This window comes from Canis aureus, chromosome 16 (genome assembly GCF_053574225.1).
Source record: "Canis aureus isolate CA01 chromosome 16, VMU_Caureus_v.1.0, whole genome shotgun sequence".
NCBI classification, from domain to species: domain Eukaryota; kingdom Metazoa; phylum Chordata; class Mammalia; order Carnivora; family Canidae; genus Canis; species Canis aureus.
Genome location: NC_135626.1, coordinates 24114908 through 24135363, shown reverse-complemented (window position 1 = coordinate 24135363; position 20456 = coordinate 24114908). Strand labels below are relative to the sequence as shown.

The 20456-nt window shown below is 38.8% G+C and overlaps 1 protein-coding gene across 16 annotated transcripts in view; it reads right to left on the bottom strand.

The window, feature by feature from the left end:
• ACACA (acetyl-CoA carboxylase alpha) overlaps nt 1-20456 on the bottom strand; it is a 283732-nt gene that overhangs the window by 112585 nt on the left and 150691 nt on the right. For 14 of the 16 annotated variants that reach the window (XM_077852292.1, XM_077852296.1, XM_077852303.1 and 11 more), the window contains 5 exons: nt 9702-9725; nt 6963-7106; nt 6066-6162; nt 4750-4857; nt 49-105 (listed from right to left, as the gene is read on the bottom strand). In XM_077852292.1, the coding sequence (XP_077708418.1) occupies nt 49-105; nt 4750-4857; nt 6066-6162; nt 6963-7106; nt 9702-9725 (430 nt within the window). The remainder of the gene's footprint in view (nt 1-48; nt 106-4749; nt 4858-6065; nt 6163-6962; nt 7107-9701; nt 9726-20456) is intronic. The other 2 variants (XM_077852293.1, XM_077852295.1) reach the window with 1 other exon arrangement.

Genomic DNA, 20456 nt, shown 5'->3' with positions numbered 1-20456 from the left:
AGGAGCAATGTAAGACACAATGGAGAGGTATCATTCACATGCCAGTACCTTTTGTGCAACCAGGAAAGTAAGGCGCCGTATCCCATGCTCAACCAGGGTAGCTTTCTATGAATAAACATGTAAAACAGAAGATAGGTGAGATCTCCATTCATCCTAAATTTTGCCCCATTTGGTCTTCCTAAAACTCTGACTAAGGCAAGCACCCATTCTAGATATCTGCATCTTGCTTGAGTACCTTCAACTTGCAAATAAGACTCAACCTGGCTCCGATGGAATAGGTTTCATAGATTGATCTGGACAAAACTGAAGGAGAACTTTGTGGAGAAGGATCACATAAGGTCACCTAAATTCTCTCAAGGTGGACACAACTTCTGCTTATATATATATAAAAAAAAATCACAATGGCTGGCCTGTATACAACTGTGAAATACAATACTGATATAGAAGCTAAATGTCATCAGATAGAGGGAAAAGAAGAAATTTCCATAAAACCAAAAATTCAAGTCCTACACTGTTATTTACAGATATTACCTATCATCGGATACTGCATTCCTAGAATTCAACATAGTAAGTCCTGATCTTTTTTTCAGTTCTTCTAAAACATTCCCCACCCCTCCAATTTACTTGAAAGCATTTTTAAAAAAGATTCTCTTTAAAAATTGGTAAAAGCAATGTTTAACAGGCTTTTAAACTTAGTGGTTATTTACATCTCCACTTGGTACAGGCAAGCAGTATATCACAAGTCAACAGAAACCATCAGTTTCAAGACAGACCCTGACAGGAGTCTTGGGCCTTCGGATCTAAGCCTTCCTCTATACTATACTGCTCACTTATCTCGGAAGTAGAGACAAAGAAGCAGGTTAATGAATTAAGTAAGAGACATGCTTTTAAACGTTCCTAACAAAGAGTAATAGCAAAGGCTACATAGCAACAAACAGAAAGGCAATTCCACCATTTGAATTGCCTGAGAGAATATACGAACACAGATAGAAAAAAATATGTATGCTTTCACAACCTACATTCACTTTAGTTTGATCACATTCCTTGTTATAACTTGAACCAAGAGCTAGGTTCATAAGTCAATTCTTAAGTTTCATGATACTATACATTTTTTAAATCCAAATTAGCTTCTCCCTACAAACAAGAACATTCCCCAGCCATTTTCCTCCTACTTCTCCATTTCTACTATGGCCCTGCTTAGCAATAAAATTAACAGCATAAACAAAAGATAACTGGAAAAATTAATTTTCGAGTAATAAATCCCTAGGCCAAACATGAATAAATTTTGGCTTAATAACATTTAAAAATGATCTGTACTGAATCATAACCATTAGTGTAAATAACCAAGTATTGATACTCAATAAGAAAAAACTATTTTAAAAGAACAGAGTGGAGTGGGGGTTGCGGTGGTTATCAGTCTTTCAGCATGCCAAGAAACAGAAATGTTTTTTTCCCCCAACACTGACAAAGAATTCCACTACAGGCAAGTCCTTCAAAGACAAGCATCAATAGCTGTGTTCTGGCAAGGGAAGAAAATAACTTTAATAATGCCATGATTTAAAATCAAAATTGTTATTGCTTTTAAAATTCCACAAGTGGCTGACAATAACAGCAGAGCAACAGGATTCTGATTACATTGTAATAATGCGGGTCTCACAGCAAGTCCACAGCTATTACCCAGCGATTAGGCGTCAGCACCTGGAGAAACTCCATTTACACTGACTGCTTCAATCTCCTCCACAAGTCATTTACAAATATATGATCCTAATTTCTATGAGAGAAAAAAAGACATGCTGGGACTAGAAGATTATTTGGACAATTTGGATCAACCTATTTGATAGTTTAATGTGTGCTTAAAAAAAAAAACTTTTTCTAAACTGCTAGAAGCATGATCACGAAATGAAAAACAAAACTAGTTTTGACTTTAAGTTTTTTTTTAATTGCTTTTCCTTCCTTTTCATGTTTTGTTTTGTCTTGTTTTCAAAACAAGGAGGTGAAAATGCCAAATATTCCTAGATAAGCACAGTACCTGATGCAGTTAATGGCTTCTCTAGGCTTAGAATGTCAGCACAGTGTACCCTTAGCCTTCCAAAAAGTCACAGGCAAAGATGCTGGATTTCTCTGTGCCTCAGTTTATAAGTTCAGTAAAGAAAAAGGCAATTTCCTATTGCCAGTTAATGTTACAAATACATGTAGTGAAAATAAAGAAACTGCTTCTTTAAATCTATGTGTGATGATATAGAAGACTTGGATCTGAAGGTAATAAAAAGGCTAAAGTTGAGGTCAGAAAAATCAAATATAGACAATTAGCGCCTCAAAACCTGAGAAGAAATGGTCATAGATTATTTCATCAAGCAGCAAGTCAGCAGCCACACACAACACTAGGTCTCTTCCAACTGAGGTTACCTTGGTCACTGGTCTCAGGTTAATTTTAGGCGGTCACTAGTTCAAGGCAAGAAGAAAGGTAAATTTCTCTTTTAAAGAAAAATTCTCAGACATGTTCCATACCTTCACTTCTTTGGAAGTACCTTTTCCTCATGTTGGCCACTATGATCTCACAGTCAGTTTATGTGATGTGAAAGTATAATAGATTAAATGTGAAGACTCACGTAAAGCACAAAGTGACCATCTTTTCCTGAAAACCTACCATTAGCATAATGTGAATGCTTATCGCACTAATTATTTATACTGTGAAATAAAATTTTTGGGATCCCTGGGTGGCGCAGCGGTTTAGCGCCTGCCTTTGGCTCAGGGCGCGATCCTGGACACCCAGGATCGAATCCCACGTTGGGCTCCCGGTGCATGGAGCCTGCTTCTCCCTCTGCCTATGTCTCTCTGCCTCTCTCTCTCTCTCTGTGTGTGACTATCATAAATAAATAAAAATTAAAAAAAAATAAAAAAATAAAAAAATAAAAATTTTAAAAACATCTACTGCGTGCTTTCTTCATAACAAGCACTATGAGCTAGGTGTTTTCCACTCAAAGAAAACACTTGGGTCCTGTCATTAAGGGCAGCTGAAAAGAGGTGCTTTGGCTTCTATCATGTCACGATAAAATAGAACTGCAGATTATTATTTGAGCATGCCTACCCATTCCTTCCAACTATACTATAAGCATCTTCAGGGCCAAGAATGTGGCCCCAATTATTTACTAAAGCACCTAGGTTTGTGCCCCCTAGGGCTGGCATTACAAGCCTTAAATTCCAGTTTTTGTTATATCATCTACTATGGGTGAGCAAGGGGCCTTAATCTAGCTGAACTTTAACTTTTCCCCATGTGTACAACAGAGTAATTCCTGATTAATCCAGTCCCATGGGATTGTGATAAGTATAAACGAATTTACATAGGAGTTCTTTATAAATAGTGTTATCACTGCTAAAAATGTATGCTGACCAATCAAAAATGCAAGGAAGAAAAATACATTTTACTGAGGTCTACTCAAAGAAGTCCTCATGAAAGAGATAAAATTTGAGAGAGCTCTTAAAACAAGCAGGAGGAAAGAGGAAGGAAGAAGGGAGGAAGGAAAAGAGAGAGAGAGAGAGAGAAATTGGATAGAAGTTAGGATGAGTGAGTATGTAGAAAACCTTCCAGGTGAGTCCACAGAAGAGATGAAATAAACAAAGGAAAATGAGACAAAGACTTAGGAGCAGCAAAGGCTGGACTGTGAGCCTTTGTTAATGGGATAATATTAGGGAATCCCTGGGTGGCTCAGCAGTTTAGCGCCTGCCTTCAGCCCAGGGCATGATCCTGGAGACCCGGGACTGAGTCCCGCATCGGGCTCTCGGCACGGAGCCTGCTTCTCCCTCTGCCTCTCTCTCTCTCTGTCTCTCATGAATAAATAAATAAAATCTTTTTTTTAAAAAAAGGGATAATATTAAATATCAAGTTACAGACATATCTTGAAGCTGAGAGAACCATTGCTGAGCAGAATAATTTGGTGAGGGGGCATTTTGGACATTTAACTTTGTGGAGGTGAGCAGAACAAAACCTGGGGGTTGAGGGGAGAGCAAGGGGAATATAGGTGGATCACAAGTAAACCTGTTGCTGTGCCTCGCATGAGAAGCAAGAGTTTACACTAGAAAGACTGCAGTCCAGAATTAAAAACTAAGAAAAAGAAATAGACACTGCAAAGAAAAACCTCACAGACACTGGTGACTGACCAAATAGAAATAAACAAGTATAGATTGTAGGAAGAGAGGCAGATTAATGGAACTGCCAGGAAAGGAAGAAGTCAATGGTTGCTGAATGACCAAGGGTAAAGGGTTTGGTTATTTGTTTTGGGGGAGAGATTTGGTTATTTGTGAGGGGAGTCATATAGAAGTGAAGGAAAAAGATGGAAATTTAGGTTTAAACTATGACATTTGATGTCAACACAAGATATCCAAAGAACACAAAAATGGAAAGGAGGATGGAAGTATAAATGATATTTTCAAGGGAGTGGGGCACCAGGGGAAGGACATAGAAGGAAACTTGGGGGAATCTGGGTCTAGACATGTGGAGTAAAGTCACCAAAAGCTAATACTCAGCAGGTGAATGGAAGTTCAAGACAGAACTCTGGGAAAGATTTAGGAACACAACTTACTTTCCTTAAAACATTTTGAGTATTTGAGGTCTATATTTCCTGATATAAGACATTCATTATGTACAGGCACAATTACATAAAGCACATAGCCATTATCGGCCTTATAAGCAGCAACTAATGAAAAGGTGGATAGGCTATACCACCTGTTTCCACCCAACAGAGGACTTACATTTTGTTGGGTAAACTCTCTGAACATAGCTGCCAGTCTGTCATCCTCAATATCACAGTCAGTCTTGATAGCCACATTCAGAATGTGAATTGGTTCATCCCTGGGGACCTGTAACTCAAGAACATATGACAAACAAATTTAGGAGGCTGGCTAATACAGAGGCAGAGAGAAGTTACAGTACTTGGTAGCATACCTGAAAAAGAGATACACCCCACAGGATATTCTGGTTCACCACTAGTATATTTACACTAAATTGAAACCACTGCCCAGCATCCATAAGAGATTAAATTAAGTAAAACACCTAACTTTTCACAGATAAGGCAGTAAAGGCATTAGCTAGAGGTGGCTTCAAATCTTTACTTGACATGAACTACAAGACCACTGTATCCTCAAGTATTTCACCAATAAAATGGGAATGAAAACATTTGCCACATTTCCTCACGGAATGGGAAGCAAAATGAGTGAAAGAAGCCACCTGAACATATCCCCACATAATATATTTCCTAACCATTTACCATACGATGGAATATCAAACCATGGGAAATAACCTCATAGGGAAAAAACAGAATCATCTGTTACTGAGAAATGAAAAGAAGGTATTTAATAGAAGAAAAGTTTTAGCTCCCTGCACAGAGCCTGCTTCTCCCTCTGCCTGTGTCTCTGCCTCTCTATGTCTATCGTGAATAAATAAAATCTTTTAAAAAAAAAGAAAAGAAAAGAAAAAGTTTTAAACAAAAGGCCTATTTTTTCCCACTATCTAAAGTTCACAATTCCCTGAATATTATAATAGCATTCTGCAAATGTACAAGCCATCACTAAGAATTACAGCAACCACAGCTCAAGTCTTTAAAACAACATTCAGGGTCATCTGGGTGGCTCAGTTGGTTAAGCATCTGCCTTTATATCAGGTCGCAACCCCAGGGTCATTGGGTTCCCTGCTCAGCAGAACGCTTGCTTCTCCCTCTCCTTCTACTGCTTCCCCTGCTTGTGCTCTCTGCTCTCTCTATATCAAATAAATAGAATCTTAAAAAACAAACAAACACAACATTCAGAGACTCAGAGGCAGCTGCAATGGGTGTAGCTGAGCTCATTTGGTATTCTCACTATGGATTCCAAGATTAATACAGTTTTTTTAGGTTAGAATTTATATTCCATCTGCTCCCAAAAATATTTTGATGAGGCTTATAAAACTAAATAATATAAAGTAGGATAAAAAGATGAGTTTTTCTCTATAATGTTCCAAAGTCAGAGAGAGAGCATACACTACAAATCCTGTGTCTAAATAACAAAGCAGTTTCTCAAAGGAGACACTATACCTTGTCTTCATCGTATAGAGATGTGTGACCTGCCTCAGGGAATGTAGGGCTTTGCGGTGGAGAATCACAGAAGCAGCCCATCACTTCATCAAAGATCCTGAAAAATACCAGAGAAACACCCACCATGAAAATCCAAGTGGCAGAAAACCTGAGTGGCAGGAAACTAACGCTGCCATTGCCAGCCCAGTCCCAATGGACTTCTTGCCAGCCCAAGAAGAATCTATCCTGCTGTGTTCAATAGTCAACTGAAGAGAATCACCAGTGGCTAGAGGTGACATGCAAAATTTCACCAAGTGGCAGAAATTAGGAGGATGGATTGTTTAAACTTTAATAAACCATATATATTTTTTCTTTGTAAAAAAGAATGATCTACAGTTTTGTTTTTTTTTTTTCATATGTAAGCTATGAGCACTGATGTCATCATCAGTCTTAAAGTAACAGAAAGAGCCTGGGACTAGAGCAGTGACAGACCAATGTAATTACCCCTCCCCCTAGGGTAACACATCAGTATACATCAAGAGATAGATGCTGAATGCATTTAATCAAAAGATGTATTGTCTCTGGTGGGGCTCACTCTGGTGTTGTGTTTAATTTCTCCTGACATTTCACTCATCACAGAGCAGACGCTTCTTCTGTTAGCTCCTAAGGAAAAGATGTTTTTTGTTTGTTTCTTTTTTCTGGCCAGGCTCCTATAACAAGTAGAGGCTCCTAGAGTCTGAATCAGAGGTAGGAAAGAAAGAACATATACTTCTCCAAGGACATATACAGCAAAGGCTGGATCTCCTTAGCTGGCTCATGGCTATCCGGGGGCCTTTACTCATTTGGCAGAAATCAGAGACCCCAAAACAGAGATGCCTGTGACTCCCCTCACACAGACACAGTTCCACAGTATCTTACCTGACAAAATCTTCGAAAGTCCGAAAAGAGACCATTCCGCCCATCCGTTGACATGGTGGAGTGAATGAGTTGTCCAAAAGCACATCGCTGACACTAGCTACATGAGTCATGCCATAGTGGTTGAGGTTGGAGGAGAAGGACATTCTAAATTGTAATTCAATCAAGTGCATTAGACAAGGAAGGTAGGAACAGGACTAGGAGAGTAACAATAGAGGAAAGAAACAGGAGAAAACTCTGAAGTAGGGTCAGGTTGCAGAGCAGATTTGGTTTTTTTACCCAGCATGGATAAAACTGTCTTGATGGATTTATATTAACCCTTTCATCTGAATTTGCCCCACACCAACTATTTTTAGCACCCCCAAATTTCTCCAAATAAAATCTAAGGATAGTCAAGAACTATGTGGCTGTTTAAATACATGTCTAATGAATGGATAGCACATAGGGGTTAAAAACCATCCTGCTCTTCACCTTCCCTAAAACATTCCCTCTTATAAAAGGAAGGAAGCAAGTCAAATGGGTTGTAACTAAGCAACACTTAATCTATTATAATTCCTAGAGAAAAATGCCTTAAGTATTCACAGATATATGTGTGTACAACAACTAAGTTATTTGGAATGGCTTAGTAAGTCATCATAGAAAACCTTATTTATCATACAGAAACAAGTCACAGTCTAGAAAAGGAACTTTATTGAGGTATTTATTCCTTCCTTGACAGGGCAGTTATAAGGAATATAGCTCCTCCCTTTTTGCAAAAGAGACATTTTTCAACTCAAAATTGCAAAATTTCCTTTTTTATATTTAAATACTTCTATATCAAAGGAAACATATCTTCACTGAACGCTCTTAATAAATCCCAGCAAGATGCAAAAGGGCAGAGCATGGGTCTCAAAGTATGTGTAAGCATGACAAACAGGTGCTAAATGGAGATGCTCGAAGAGAACTGAGATATAAGGAGTCTGTACATTCCTTGATGCACCTCAGCAGTATGTACTACTAAGCCATACTGGGAAGTATTTCCAAATGCCCAGTCCATCAGGACAGCCTGTTAGGAAGGACCAAGTAAAGGACACCTTCAGGACTTGCCTGACAGGTTACCAGCATACTGATCTGAAGCAAGTTCAGAGCAAAGCAGTGGCACCTGAACTTTGGGGGAGCTGCTCAAAATCTCCCTGAAGTGCACCACCTGCAGTGCTGCAAGGGGGAAGAGAGGCAGCAATGCAGATCTCTGACCTGGGTACAGACTGCACTCTATTCAAAGTGTAATTATAAAAGGCAATGGAATTTTTTAGGGGATGGGAGTGCTGCTCACACAGACTATAGAGACTGGCACTCCAAATTTTTATTCCTCTGGCAAATGAGGACTATGAAAAAGGCACTTCATCTTCTGACAGTAGTAGAGAATAGAAAGGAAGAGTGGGAGAGGAAACCATTGATACCATGAATGAAACAAACAAATGAAACACACATCAAGCAAGTCTTACACATGGTGCTCACTAGAAACTGGGATTCAGAGTTATATGAACTCAGAAATGCTATCATCCTCTTTTCTAGGATCACCAAATATATGTATTAAAGGAGCAAGTTTGTGAGGCATTATATCTTTTCTACCTGCCTGACATTAGACAGGAAAGATACAAGGGTTCCAGACTTAAAGGGAACTCCCTCTGAATATGCTATTTGTGGCAGGCATAGGGTTAAGTATTTTTTTCACTCAACTGAACCCCAAGGAAAGGGCCACTATTCAGTTTCCCCCTCTCCTATGCTCAAGAGCCAGGAGGTAGCTGCCCTGGCAGGCAGGAATGAATCAAGCCCACTCTCTAAGGGTAGACACAAAGACCAAACCAAAGCACTTCCTTCTTCTCTCCCCATCCAAATTGGACTCTAAAAGCTACAATAGGTTTTGATTCCTTAATATTGAAAGGGGGAGGAACAAAATAAACCTAAGCCCATAAATATTTCAGTGTATAATTGATCATCTACAAAGAGCTTGCCACCAACATTACTACTTTGGCATTTTGTAGATTCAATTCCAATCAGAACGGCTATCCTCTCAAACTTGCATTGTGTTGCCTTGCTTGGCTCAGAAGCAGAAGGAACTCAAAATACCAAAATATCACGTGTTATATTGGCCTGGAAACTTCTTCACAGGGCTACACACATCAAAACTTAGATATAATTTTCTAATGTTAATCTTATGAGTCTGAAATAAAATTTGACTTTCACATCTTTGTAACGCTTTAGAGAAGTAGCTAACAAACTGATAAAACATGAGATCAGCTATTCCTGTGTTTGCATTCTTCTAAAAGGAGAAGCAAACTTGAGAAACTAAAAATTGAAAACAATTGTGAATAATTTGCCAGGGTAGGAGTAACCTTAAAGGCTTCAGCCCTCCACCCCACCCCCACCAGAAGCCCCAAACTAGACAGAGAATGTAGTGAAAGAAGATGTTTACAGCAAAGGTGAACATCAGGCGGACAACTTCCCTAATGTATACAGCTAGATGAGGGGAGCTTCTCCATGCTGAGGCTTTTCAAGTGTTGCTTTTTGAAAAGCTGAAGAAAAGCTGAAGACATGTTTTTCAAAGAAAGAATAATTTAGTATGTCCAAAGGGGAGCTCAGGACTCCCTAGCAAAAGACAGCATATTACTTTTCAAAGGTAGTGTTATTTTTCCCCGATTTCACTATTCTAAGATACAAAAAAGGTGCTTTTAATTGGAAAAGAAACTAAACATACGGTACCTGTTTAGCGTGGGGATGTTCCCTCTGTAATTAAACAACCACAGTTAGTTACTGGTAGGTTAGTGAAAGCCATAATAAAAGAATTGTCAGAGCAGATACAGACTGGTCATGAGGTGCTCCAGTCTGGCAGCTCTGGCATTCAGCAGACATAATTAAGTGCTCATTACCCTTCAACCCCCAGGGTGCCTCCAAAGAGGCAACCTCCTGACCTACCTCACCACAGCAACTGTTGACAGAAAGGGCTGAAATGTATTTACCATGGATTTTAAAAAAATATTTCTATTACAAAAAATAATGCAGAATAGTGATAAAACACAGGCTCATGAAAATTAATTTAAGTTATATGGATATGTTGTATTATCTTAAGCTTCAACATGAAATGTCATTCTTGACAAGATTCTTACAGAATTTTCTTTCTTGTTCCTATTTTACTGAAAATTTAGTAAGGAATTCCAGAGAAGTTGATTCCACAGCCCCTCCTACCTTAACTGCTTTTCTAGGATATGAGGTGAACTCACAGTCTCAAAAGTAGCCCAGAATCTAGATTCCTAGCTATCTCTTCTAAGCTTTTTAACCAGGCTCTTCCTCCCACAGACCAGGGAGATAGTGAGAGATGGTGGTGGTGTTGGAAACGAGGGTACTCCACACTATGGGAGCTTAAAAAAAAACAAACCAAAAACACACCTGAAAATAATGTAGGAGTGTAATGATAAATGATTCTACAACTAGAGTGACTGTTAAAATAAGCAATTTATACATTTTAAATTAAATGATCTTAGAGTCATAATGACTTTTTAAGGTTGTTGTAAACTCAAAAACTCTAGGTCTCTCATAACTAAAATCATACCTAAATTTGGCTAGTCTTAGGATTTCCTGACCAAAAATGTGCCAAAATCATGAAAGAAAGATTAGGCAAGAATGGAAACTGCAAGGCAAGTCTCCTGCATTCTCTTTGGTCTTTGCCACCAATGCTTTTTTTCCCCTCCTTAATTTGGCGTAAGTCATTTTCTCAACTGAAAAAAAAAATTCTTATTTTCAATGTTAAAAGGGCAAAGTTATACTTACCACTCACAATTTAGGAGCAATCTAAGGGCATTGATTGGTTGATATCTTAACCTTCTAACACTCTTTTATCAGCATTTAATCATTGTTGGGGTTTTCTGGCACACACAGGACTTAATGGGCAGAACATAGTGGGTGGTGCTGATGATATGTGGGAAGGAGGAGAGAGGGAGGAAAATGATGCACTTTTCATGGCAGTGAAAGGAGCAGAATAGACTGAGCTGGCCATATAAATAAAAAGCTGTGACATATCACTGCACACAAACTGTATACCTTGTGTGATTTGTGAGTAGCAATGCTCTTTGCATCAAACCTGTATCACAGAGCAAATTCATAAGGCAGCAAGAACAACCTGAGTGCAAAAACCTGCACTTTTGCTGTTTGGATTCTTTGAGCCTCTCATTCAGGGAAATGGGTTTCATTTTATAAGAGCTCCTTAGCTATAATGCACGGTGGCCATCCTCAACAAACAAAAGGTATGCACAGGTTCTAGGGCAGAAGCAGTTGTAACTAAGCAGAAAACTAACAGGAAACGCTAATGAGACTATAGGAAAGTCTTCTTTTGAGATATCAAGGATTCTAAAGAAAGAAGACAACTGCACAGTCTACCATGAACCTCAGTTCAGAGAGAAGAATCCTACAATCACAGCAGTCTCAGGCTCCAACCATTCACAGGTTTCTGGAATTTGGAAACCAGTATAATCTCTCAAACTGCTAACCAGTTTTTTAAACTAGTAAAGTGGTACCACAGTTCTGTAGCTGCACTATAATCCTTCGGGAGTCTTCACAGGATGAGGGCCAAGTTTGCAGCAGAAAGGGCCTGGATTGAGAAGAATGTCCCCAACAAAAAGCTGGCCCTTCCTCATTAGCAATTGTCAAACCTCTCCTAGGGAGCCCCCTGCTGCTGTATTATAGGAACCTGCACCATCTACACAGAACGGGGTAAGAAGAGTAACTCCCAACATCTCCAGTGTTCAACAGAATGGCCCCAAATCATTCATAGAAGATTTAAGTTTAGATGCGGCTTATCCTCTTGGGCAGAATAAGAATCTGTGTGGCTGCACAGGAGATGAGCAGGGAAAGAAGGATCAACTCTATCACCAGGTAAATACTTAACAATGTCCATAATGATCATTTGTATATTCTGTTGCCCTACACAGGGTTGATCAATTTAAGAATATGACCAGTGTGGGATACTGCACACTACTGTGACACACTAGAGGCCTAGATCCATGGTCTGCACAAAGATGAACAACCAAGGAAGAGATTGTAAGGAGCCATATATTCCATTTATAGAGCTTTTAATAAAATAGAATCTACTACATTTCACTACATACTCATCATGCAAAAATAGTCAAACTCTCCATCTCTGAAAAGGCAGTCAACTGCATTTTTGAATACATAAGTGGGATATAAATTCACTTTTCGGTAGACATTTGTCATTAAAACTACTGGAAGCACTTATCATAATGAATCTTTATTCACGGGGTTTTGATAAATACTGGAATCATTTTCCTCCCAGCACATTTGCTCCATTTTGCAGATATGATAACTGAGAAAATAAAGGGAATAAAATTTTCCAAGGATGCTGCTCAACACAGTGTCATAAGCCAGATTCTAGACTTAGCATTTTCTCATCTCTGTTCCTGAGGCTAGCATTCCACATCAATATAGACTAAATTTAAAGAAGGACAAGAGAAATCCTTTGAACTCTGAGGTTCTTGGCATTAAGTCACCTCTGATTTTATTGATCTGCCTGCACAGAATGGCTGGAGAGCCTGCTTCAATATGAATGCAAAGTCAGAGTTGCTGCCTGCTAGCTGAACCCTCTTTATTTAAGGAACACTGACTTCTCTGGCAGTCACAAGTTCTCTCAGCCTTTTACCATCCCTTCCAGCTGAATTTCATTTTGCTCGATTCTAGCTGGCCCTACATAAATCTTTTATCATAAAAACGCTCCCGATTCTTTCGCCTTCTAACTTAAAAAAAAAAAAAAAAGACCCTATATGAAAATGATGGGGATGCATGCAAACAAGCAGTGGTTACATCAAGCTGTGACTGAAAGGCAGTATAGGGCAAATCTTTTGAAATAAGGCAGCAAAGCAGAATCAGAAGAGGTCGGCCGAATAACCTACTAGCAGTCGCTAACAGCACTGCCGTAAGAGAAAGAGCAATTTGGCTGGCTGTGACCAGTGGTGGTCTCCTTGTGTGACTATATTTCTGCAGGAGAATCCAAATCAAGAGCTGTAAAATACATGTGAACCATGTATTTCTATTGGCATCTCCCCCACCACCTCCTTGCAGTTCAGATGCCCTGATTCCACTATAGAGCTTTCATTTACAATAAAATGATCATTGCTTCATTCATTTGCTGCTCCTTCAAAGCCCCTTCTTTGCTCTGCTGGAAGGTTTTGCTCTTTTTGAAACAAGTATGCCAACAGAGCTACAGCATACTACTGTTGCCTGCTGTATAATTAGCTACAAACCCACAGCACAAAACTACAGGGATTTACAGGTGCCCTGGATTCTGCTTTTCCTTTCCCCTGGAATCAGCTAGTCTTCTTTGACAAGAAGGGACCTTGGGCTACCCTAATGATATATTGAGAGTTTTAAACCCGGCTCTCCAATCTTACAAGTCTAGAGTGCCAAAATAACACAGCAGAGACTAGAAGCTGAGCCATGGATACAGGAAAGCACTTTGGTAAGCACTTAAACCTGCTGAGAATCTTCTCTTCTGCCAGATGCTTGCATCTGATCAACAGACTACCCTGAATGAAGGAAGCAAGCACTGTAGGATTTTATTTATTTATAACTCTTTATGGCCTGCTAACTACAGCCAAATGCTCCCACTGCTAAAAAATGCTACAAGTTGGATGACTTTTGAGTTATCTCAGTACTATCCAAAGAAGGCTCTAATCTCTGGGTATCAGATTATCAGAATTCTCGGGATCCCTGGGTGGCGCAGTGGTTTGGCGCCTGCCTTTGGCCCAGGGCGCGATCCTGGAGACCCGGGATCGAATCCCATGTCAGGCTCCTGGTGCATGGAGCCTGCTTCTCCCTCTGCCTATGTCTCTGCCTCTCTCTCTCTCTCTCTGTGACTATCATAAATAAATAAAAACAAACAAACAAACAAAAAAAGAATTCTCAAGAATGGCTGCAGGATGCTCATTAGTCACATGGAGGTTTTCTGATTTCTCAACTTCCTCAAAACCTTCTTCATAAGAAGGTCCAGAGGCCACTTACTGGCAGCTAAACATTGAAGGTGCCAAGCAGCCTAAACGCAGTCATGACCAAAATATGTGCTATCAGGGGAGAACACAGCCAACCTCTTCTGGATGTGAGACATGTGCAACAGAAAGTGCCTGAATCAAAACATTTTAACACAGAAGGCCAAGGTCACATGGAGCTAACAGCAGGGAAGATGTAACACAACTTGACTTAACTGAAGCATGGATTTCCATCTAAGAAATAGGTGGAAATAAACACCAATAGGTCCTCACCCATTATATATGTATAGAAACATACAACAAAGTGTACTTCTACCTCCTGCATCAATTGTGATGCTTCTAATTTGAATCACAGATTAAAAAATTAAAAAAACTATGTTCACTAATGTGTATTACTTATGAAAATCATTTGCAGTTTTAAATTTCACACTCCCAGATTACTCTAAGATACATAGTCACAGAGTTCATGGGATAATACTTTACATTCTATGAATATAGCTATATTTAAAAGATCAGATACATAAACTGACTAAAGAACTTATTTGCTTTCAGATTATTCTGAGTTACTTAATGTGCCCAAAGCAGAGTGATATCCTACATGTCAAATGATTCCATGAGTTGTCAAAATAAAGGCATTCAGAACAAAGCTTTAGTGTAACAAGATTTTCCATTACCAACACCAAAGAGTGATCAACTATGGTTTGGAATGAGAAAAAAGACAAACACACATACCCCTAGGGCTCTAAACCCTGAGCCTCACTGGCTGAAAGAAGAGAAAAAGGAATGCTAAATGATAGAGTCTGGGCTCAAGGATCAATCCATGCAAAATACTGGTTGAATTCACTAAAGACCTGGGCTGATGGAATCTTAGACAAGAGAAGTAAATCCTGAAAGTCTGAATAATAAGAAAATGTTCTTTCAGTGCATACCAGCTGTTCTAACTAGTCCTACACTAAGAAAATGACTTAAAAAACTAAAACTCATTCGCTACTTGAAAAACAATTGCTAACTGATTACAAGGCACCTTTAAAAAAAAAAAAAAACATATAAGGGGCACCTGGCTGACTCAGTGAAGCATGCAACTTTTTTTTTAACTTTATTTATTCATGAGGAACACAGAGAGAGAGGCAGAGACACAGGCAGAGGGAGAAACAGGCTCCCTGAGGGAAGCCCGATGTGGCACTCTATCCCAGGACCCTGTGATCATGACCTAAGCCAAAGGCAGATGCTCAACTACTGAGCCACCCGGGGTACCCTGAGCATGCAATTCTCAATTTCAGGGTCATGAGTTCGAGCCCCATGTTAGGTGTAGAGATTACTTAAAATCTTTAAACAACAAAAAAATCCTCTCCTGTCAAAATTCTCATGCAATAGGAAATAGTCTTTAAACCTCAGAAGAAACACAAACACACACATACATGCAACACATATATAGGTTTCCTATTATGCTTAAGTCAGAAATTTTTCTGCAGTTCTGTTCAAGTGAAGGGAATTTAAGAAGAAAAGGGTATATCTACACCAGGAGCTTCCCTAAGTGAAGCTCTAATAACTGGATCCTCTGAAGACCTGGAGATGTCAAATAAGTTGTAACTACAGCTTCCAGAAAAAATTTCCAAGTCTTAGGTACAAGATCAAGAAGATAACATAACTTGCCCTGACTGAAGTCTACCTAGCAGAAAGAATGATACAAAAAGTCATAGGGATTATAGAAAGAAACTGTTCAGTCATCTTTTTTTTGTTTTAAATATTGAGAGGAGTATCAGAAAAAACCCCACTGCCCAATTATATTGAAACATACAGTAAGTAAATGTCAAGCAAAAGTTTCAGTCAAGCAAAATGAGTAAGCCCTAGAGAGCTATCATACAACATTAAACCTAAAGTCAACAATAACATACTGTGACACTTAAACATTTGTTAAGAGGGTAGATCTCATGTTAAGTGTTCTTTCCACAATAAGTTTTTTTTAACAATTTTTTAAAAAGTATTTATTTTTTTGAGAGACAATGAGCAAGAGAGACCACAAGTCAGAGGAGCAGGAGAGGGAGGAGCAGATTCTCCGCTGAACAGGAAGCCAGATATAGGGCTCAATCCCAGGAGCCCAGAATCATGACCTGAGCCAAAGGCAGTCAGCAAACCGACTGAACTACCCAGGCACCCCTCTATGATAAATAAGTATTGAAAGTATCGGAAAATACGTCATATTTTCAAATATGTCAAGCAATACAAAATCCCATGATAAATTTAAACAAAAATAAAAAGGCATCAAACATGTTGGCCACACATTAACTGCCCAAGTGTGCCCCCCAAAATGGTGTCTTCTCCCTTCTTAGAGGCTGCTCTCTACTTATTTACAATGGAATTGGCTTGTGTTTTGCTTACTTCTCTAAAAATCAAAACCCATCCCAATGGGACACGTATCTAAGGCATTTTTCAGAAAAAATACTCTGCTGTCGTCAGTTTGCAGAGAGCCATGTTCGTCCCAACCCACAAGAGCTAAATTACTAGTCAAAAATAAACTGGAGGAATGGAATTCCACCAGGTGATTCCATACACAATAAGAGACTGTAGTCTTGCTTTGGTAACACTTAGAAAGATACTCACTTCTAAGGATTGCTGGACAAAGTTAGTCTACTTCAAACAAATGCCTAGCTAGGAATGTGAAAACCAAGCAACAGGAAAGAAAATGCAAAAAATTGGTTTAAGAATGTATCTGGGGATCCATGGGTGGCGCAGCGGTTTGGTGCCTGCCTTTGGCCCAGGGCGCGATCCTGGAGACCCGGGATTGAATCCCACATCGGGCTCCCGGTGCATGGAGCCTGCTTCTCACTCTGCCTGTGTCTCTGCGCCTCTCTCTCTCTGTGACTATCATAAATAAATAAAAATTAAAAAAAAAAAAAAAAAAAAAGAATGTATCTGCTTTCTCCCCCAAGTATTTTTGGTTTGTTAACCCCAACTGGGAAAAATACTGTAAAATTTTGTTTTACATTGATAAGTAAAATATGTATATTCATATGCTTGCCCTCTGTTCTGAGAATTTTTAATGATTAAATTTGGTAGTAGAATACCTATAGTTTCAGGTGTGGAGAATTCCTGTAGCTACTAAGAAACATAAGAGGTTTTTTGTTTTGTTTTGTTTTTTTAAATCCATCCCAGGGGCACTACCATTAACATAAAATAAAGAGGGCTCAATGTGATTGTCCTAATTAATTTTTGGTCTAGAGTTGAAATGTCTGTGTGGCTGGGAAGTGCTTGAAATATGACTAATCTGTATTGAGACATATTATAAGTAAAAATACACTCTAAATTTCAAAGACTGAGTATGAAAAATGAAAAAATATCATTAATAATTTATTTTATTACATATTGAAATGATATTTTGGATATGATGGGTTAAAGAAAATGGTGTTAAACGTAATTTTATCTGTTTCTTATTATCCTTTTAAACGTGGCCAACAAAAACTAGAATTTAACATATGTGGCATGTGTTGTATTTCTATTGGACAGCTCCGGTCTAGCGGTAGTGATCTTTACTATTCAGGTGCTCATCAGAATTTTCAAAAAGCGATCCTCTGGAGTTTGATTCAAAATAAATCAGAATCCTGGTATTCGGTAGTTTAAAAATATTTCCTAAATAATTCTGAAAATAATTAATCTAGAGGTTAGTAGACATAATTGTGTCCTTGAGCCTTGTGAGATTGGGAATGGAACAGACAGATCATCTCCTGTGACTTACTTCTGTAGAATAAAAACCAATATGTTCATTGCCTACTTCTTCAAAACAGTAATAGGAAAGAATACTACTACTAGAGGTAAGAAAAAGTTGGAACTTGCCTCAAAACTAGCTAAAATTAAGAGACCCTCGGGTGCCTAAGTGGCTCAATTGGTTGAGCATCTGCCTTTTGGTTTTGGCTGAGGTCATGATCTCAGGGTTGTGGGATCAAGTCCCACATCGGGGTCTACACTGAATGCGGGGTCTTGCTTGAGATCCTCTATCACTCTGCCCCTCCCCCCAGCTTGTGCACACTCTTTCTCTAAAATAAAAATAAATAAAATCTATAAAATTTAGAGACCTTAGAATTCTTTTATAAGGTAAATAGACCTACTGTAAAGAATTTGACAGGCCTTTGTCCCTGGTTCCTTGGAGAGAGATTCTAAATCCCTACAATTTCTCAAAAGAAACAGAAGTATCTTCATTATTCATGAGCCCCTTGATTATATCCGAGTTTATGCTAAGAGATGAGATAACTCAGGACAAGGGTTGCTCTCTAGGAAGACCAACCATGTGATTAGAGGGTTGGTGGCTCTGAGCCAGCTGGACCTCTGGGGAGGGGAGAGGGATCAGAGATTGAGTTGAATGTAATTTGTGATTCGATCGTCCCACTGTAATGAAACCGTGATAAAAACTCTGGACACTGAAGCTAAATAGAACTTTGTAGCTGGTGAACATACTGATAGCTACAAGGAGGAGTACCTGATTCCAAAGGAAATAACAGGAAAGCTCTGTGTTCTGGACCTACCCAGACTTTACTCCGTGTGTCTCTTCATTTGGCTAGTTCTGATATGTGCCCTTTATAATAAACTGTGTTCATAGGTATAGTGTTTTCTGATTTTTGTAAGTTGTTCTAGTGAATTACTAAACTGGATGAGGTCATAGGAACCCCCAAATTTTTAGCCAGTTGGTCAGAAGTGCAGGTGACCTGGGAACCCCACTCGTGGGCCTACCTGAAATCGGGACAGGTTTTTGAAGAACTGAGCCCTTAATTTGTGTTATCTAACTCAAGGTGGTTACTGTCAGAATTGAATCACAGTATACCAGTTGGTGTCAGAATAAGGTCATAACTTCAAATTGTAACAAGAACATTTGTAAGAAAATATAAAATTTTATAAAACTAAATTGAAGTAGCAAATCTATAATTTAGCAAAAAACTTATACTCTATAATGGAATATTTCATTTGGTGATTAAATCTGATAACACATTTTACATTCCTAAACTAACAAAAAGACTTTAGATCTAAAAAGGCATTAAAGCAATTTTAACATTTTTCTGGTTTTTACAAAGGCTGTTTTACCTTTCCTCCTTTACTTGTCCTTATCTCATCCTTGCATCTCTACTACTAGTACCACTGCTACCATTACTAACAATAATCTAGCAGTTTATATTTTATATACACACAACCACGGAAGACTGGAGAGAGAAAATAGGATCATAGTTCTGTTCAAATCTTGTCTTTATCCCTAGGGATGTGTATACCTCAGCTGTTGGGAGGGACAAGTAGCCAAATTTCGAAGCCGTATCAGGAATAACCAAGATTCACATCCTTGAGATGGAAAGGAGAATAAGATTTCTCAACAAACAGTTAAGAACCGTTTCTCTCATTTTTCAGTCGGCTTTCCTTCACCAAACTGGATATGTATCCTCAAATAAAAAAGTAGGACAGGGAAAGCAATTCAGAAAGACAAGGGGAACGATGAGGAGGGAAGGAAATCAGAAGCAGCTCTGCAGCCTGACTACAAATCACTGCCCACAGGGAAGAGGTAGTAGAAAGCAGGAAGAAAAGGAGAATGTCCTGAGAATCACAAAGAGCATTAAGTATAGCATGTAGTTCTCTACAATTATTCAAGGAATGCAGGAAAAGAAAGAAGACCGAGTGCTGAGCCCATGTGTGCCGTGAGTACTTCGCCGCTCGCTGAAGGACAACCATTCGTTTCTTGAAAATGAGATTCTGAAATCCGTGGAGGCAAAAATGTACCGAGAGATGCTTGCTAAATCAAGGATATATGCTTTTCTCTGCCAGCCATAAGGTATTTTTGAGGTAGAGATGTGAAAGGATCTTCTGAGACAAAGAAGAGAAGTACTTCTTCTGAAGATGCCTCTGCTCATCTGCTGACCTCTGCTGGATCAACAGTGGCATCCAGTGGCCAAAAGTCTCAGCACAGACTTCTTTGTCTCTAGGAAAGATTTCTATTGCTTTGGGTGAAGTAGCAATTCAGAACAAAACCATTTCTGTTGTCTATAACTAAGGATCCCCAAAGACACAGTACTTTGTAATACGAAGTGAAGAACCAAAGGCCATAAAGAAGAAATGGAGGTGGGGGGCAGCTTAAGATTGGCTATGGTATTTATATTTCCTATGGTATTACTAAAAAGAATGAAAATACAGGAGGTGAGGAATATATGTGTGTGGGATTCCTGTTTTCACTGCCTCAGAATACTTTAAAAAATAAATCAGTATTCAAGATAAAGTATTTTCATCTTAAAACCAAAGCAATACTAAAACAAACTGCTGTATATATATTTTATTTCTTAAAGGGCCTGGGATGGGAAAAATAATGGTATTAGCATGGCTTAATTATATAGTTTAGGTGAATTTCAGTTTGCTTCTGAGGTGTGATTTTTTAAAAACCGATTTAAGTTTCAACTAATCTATAGCAAATATATAGAAAAGCATTCCATCCAAGTTCTCT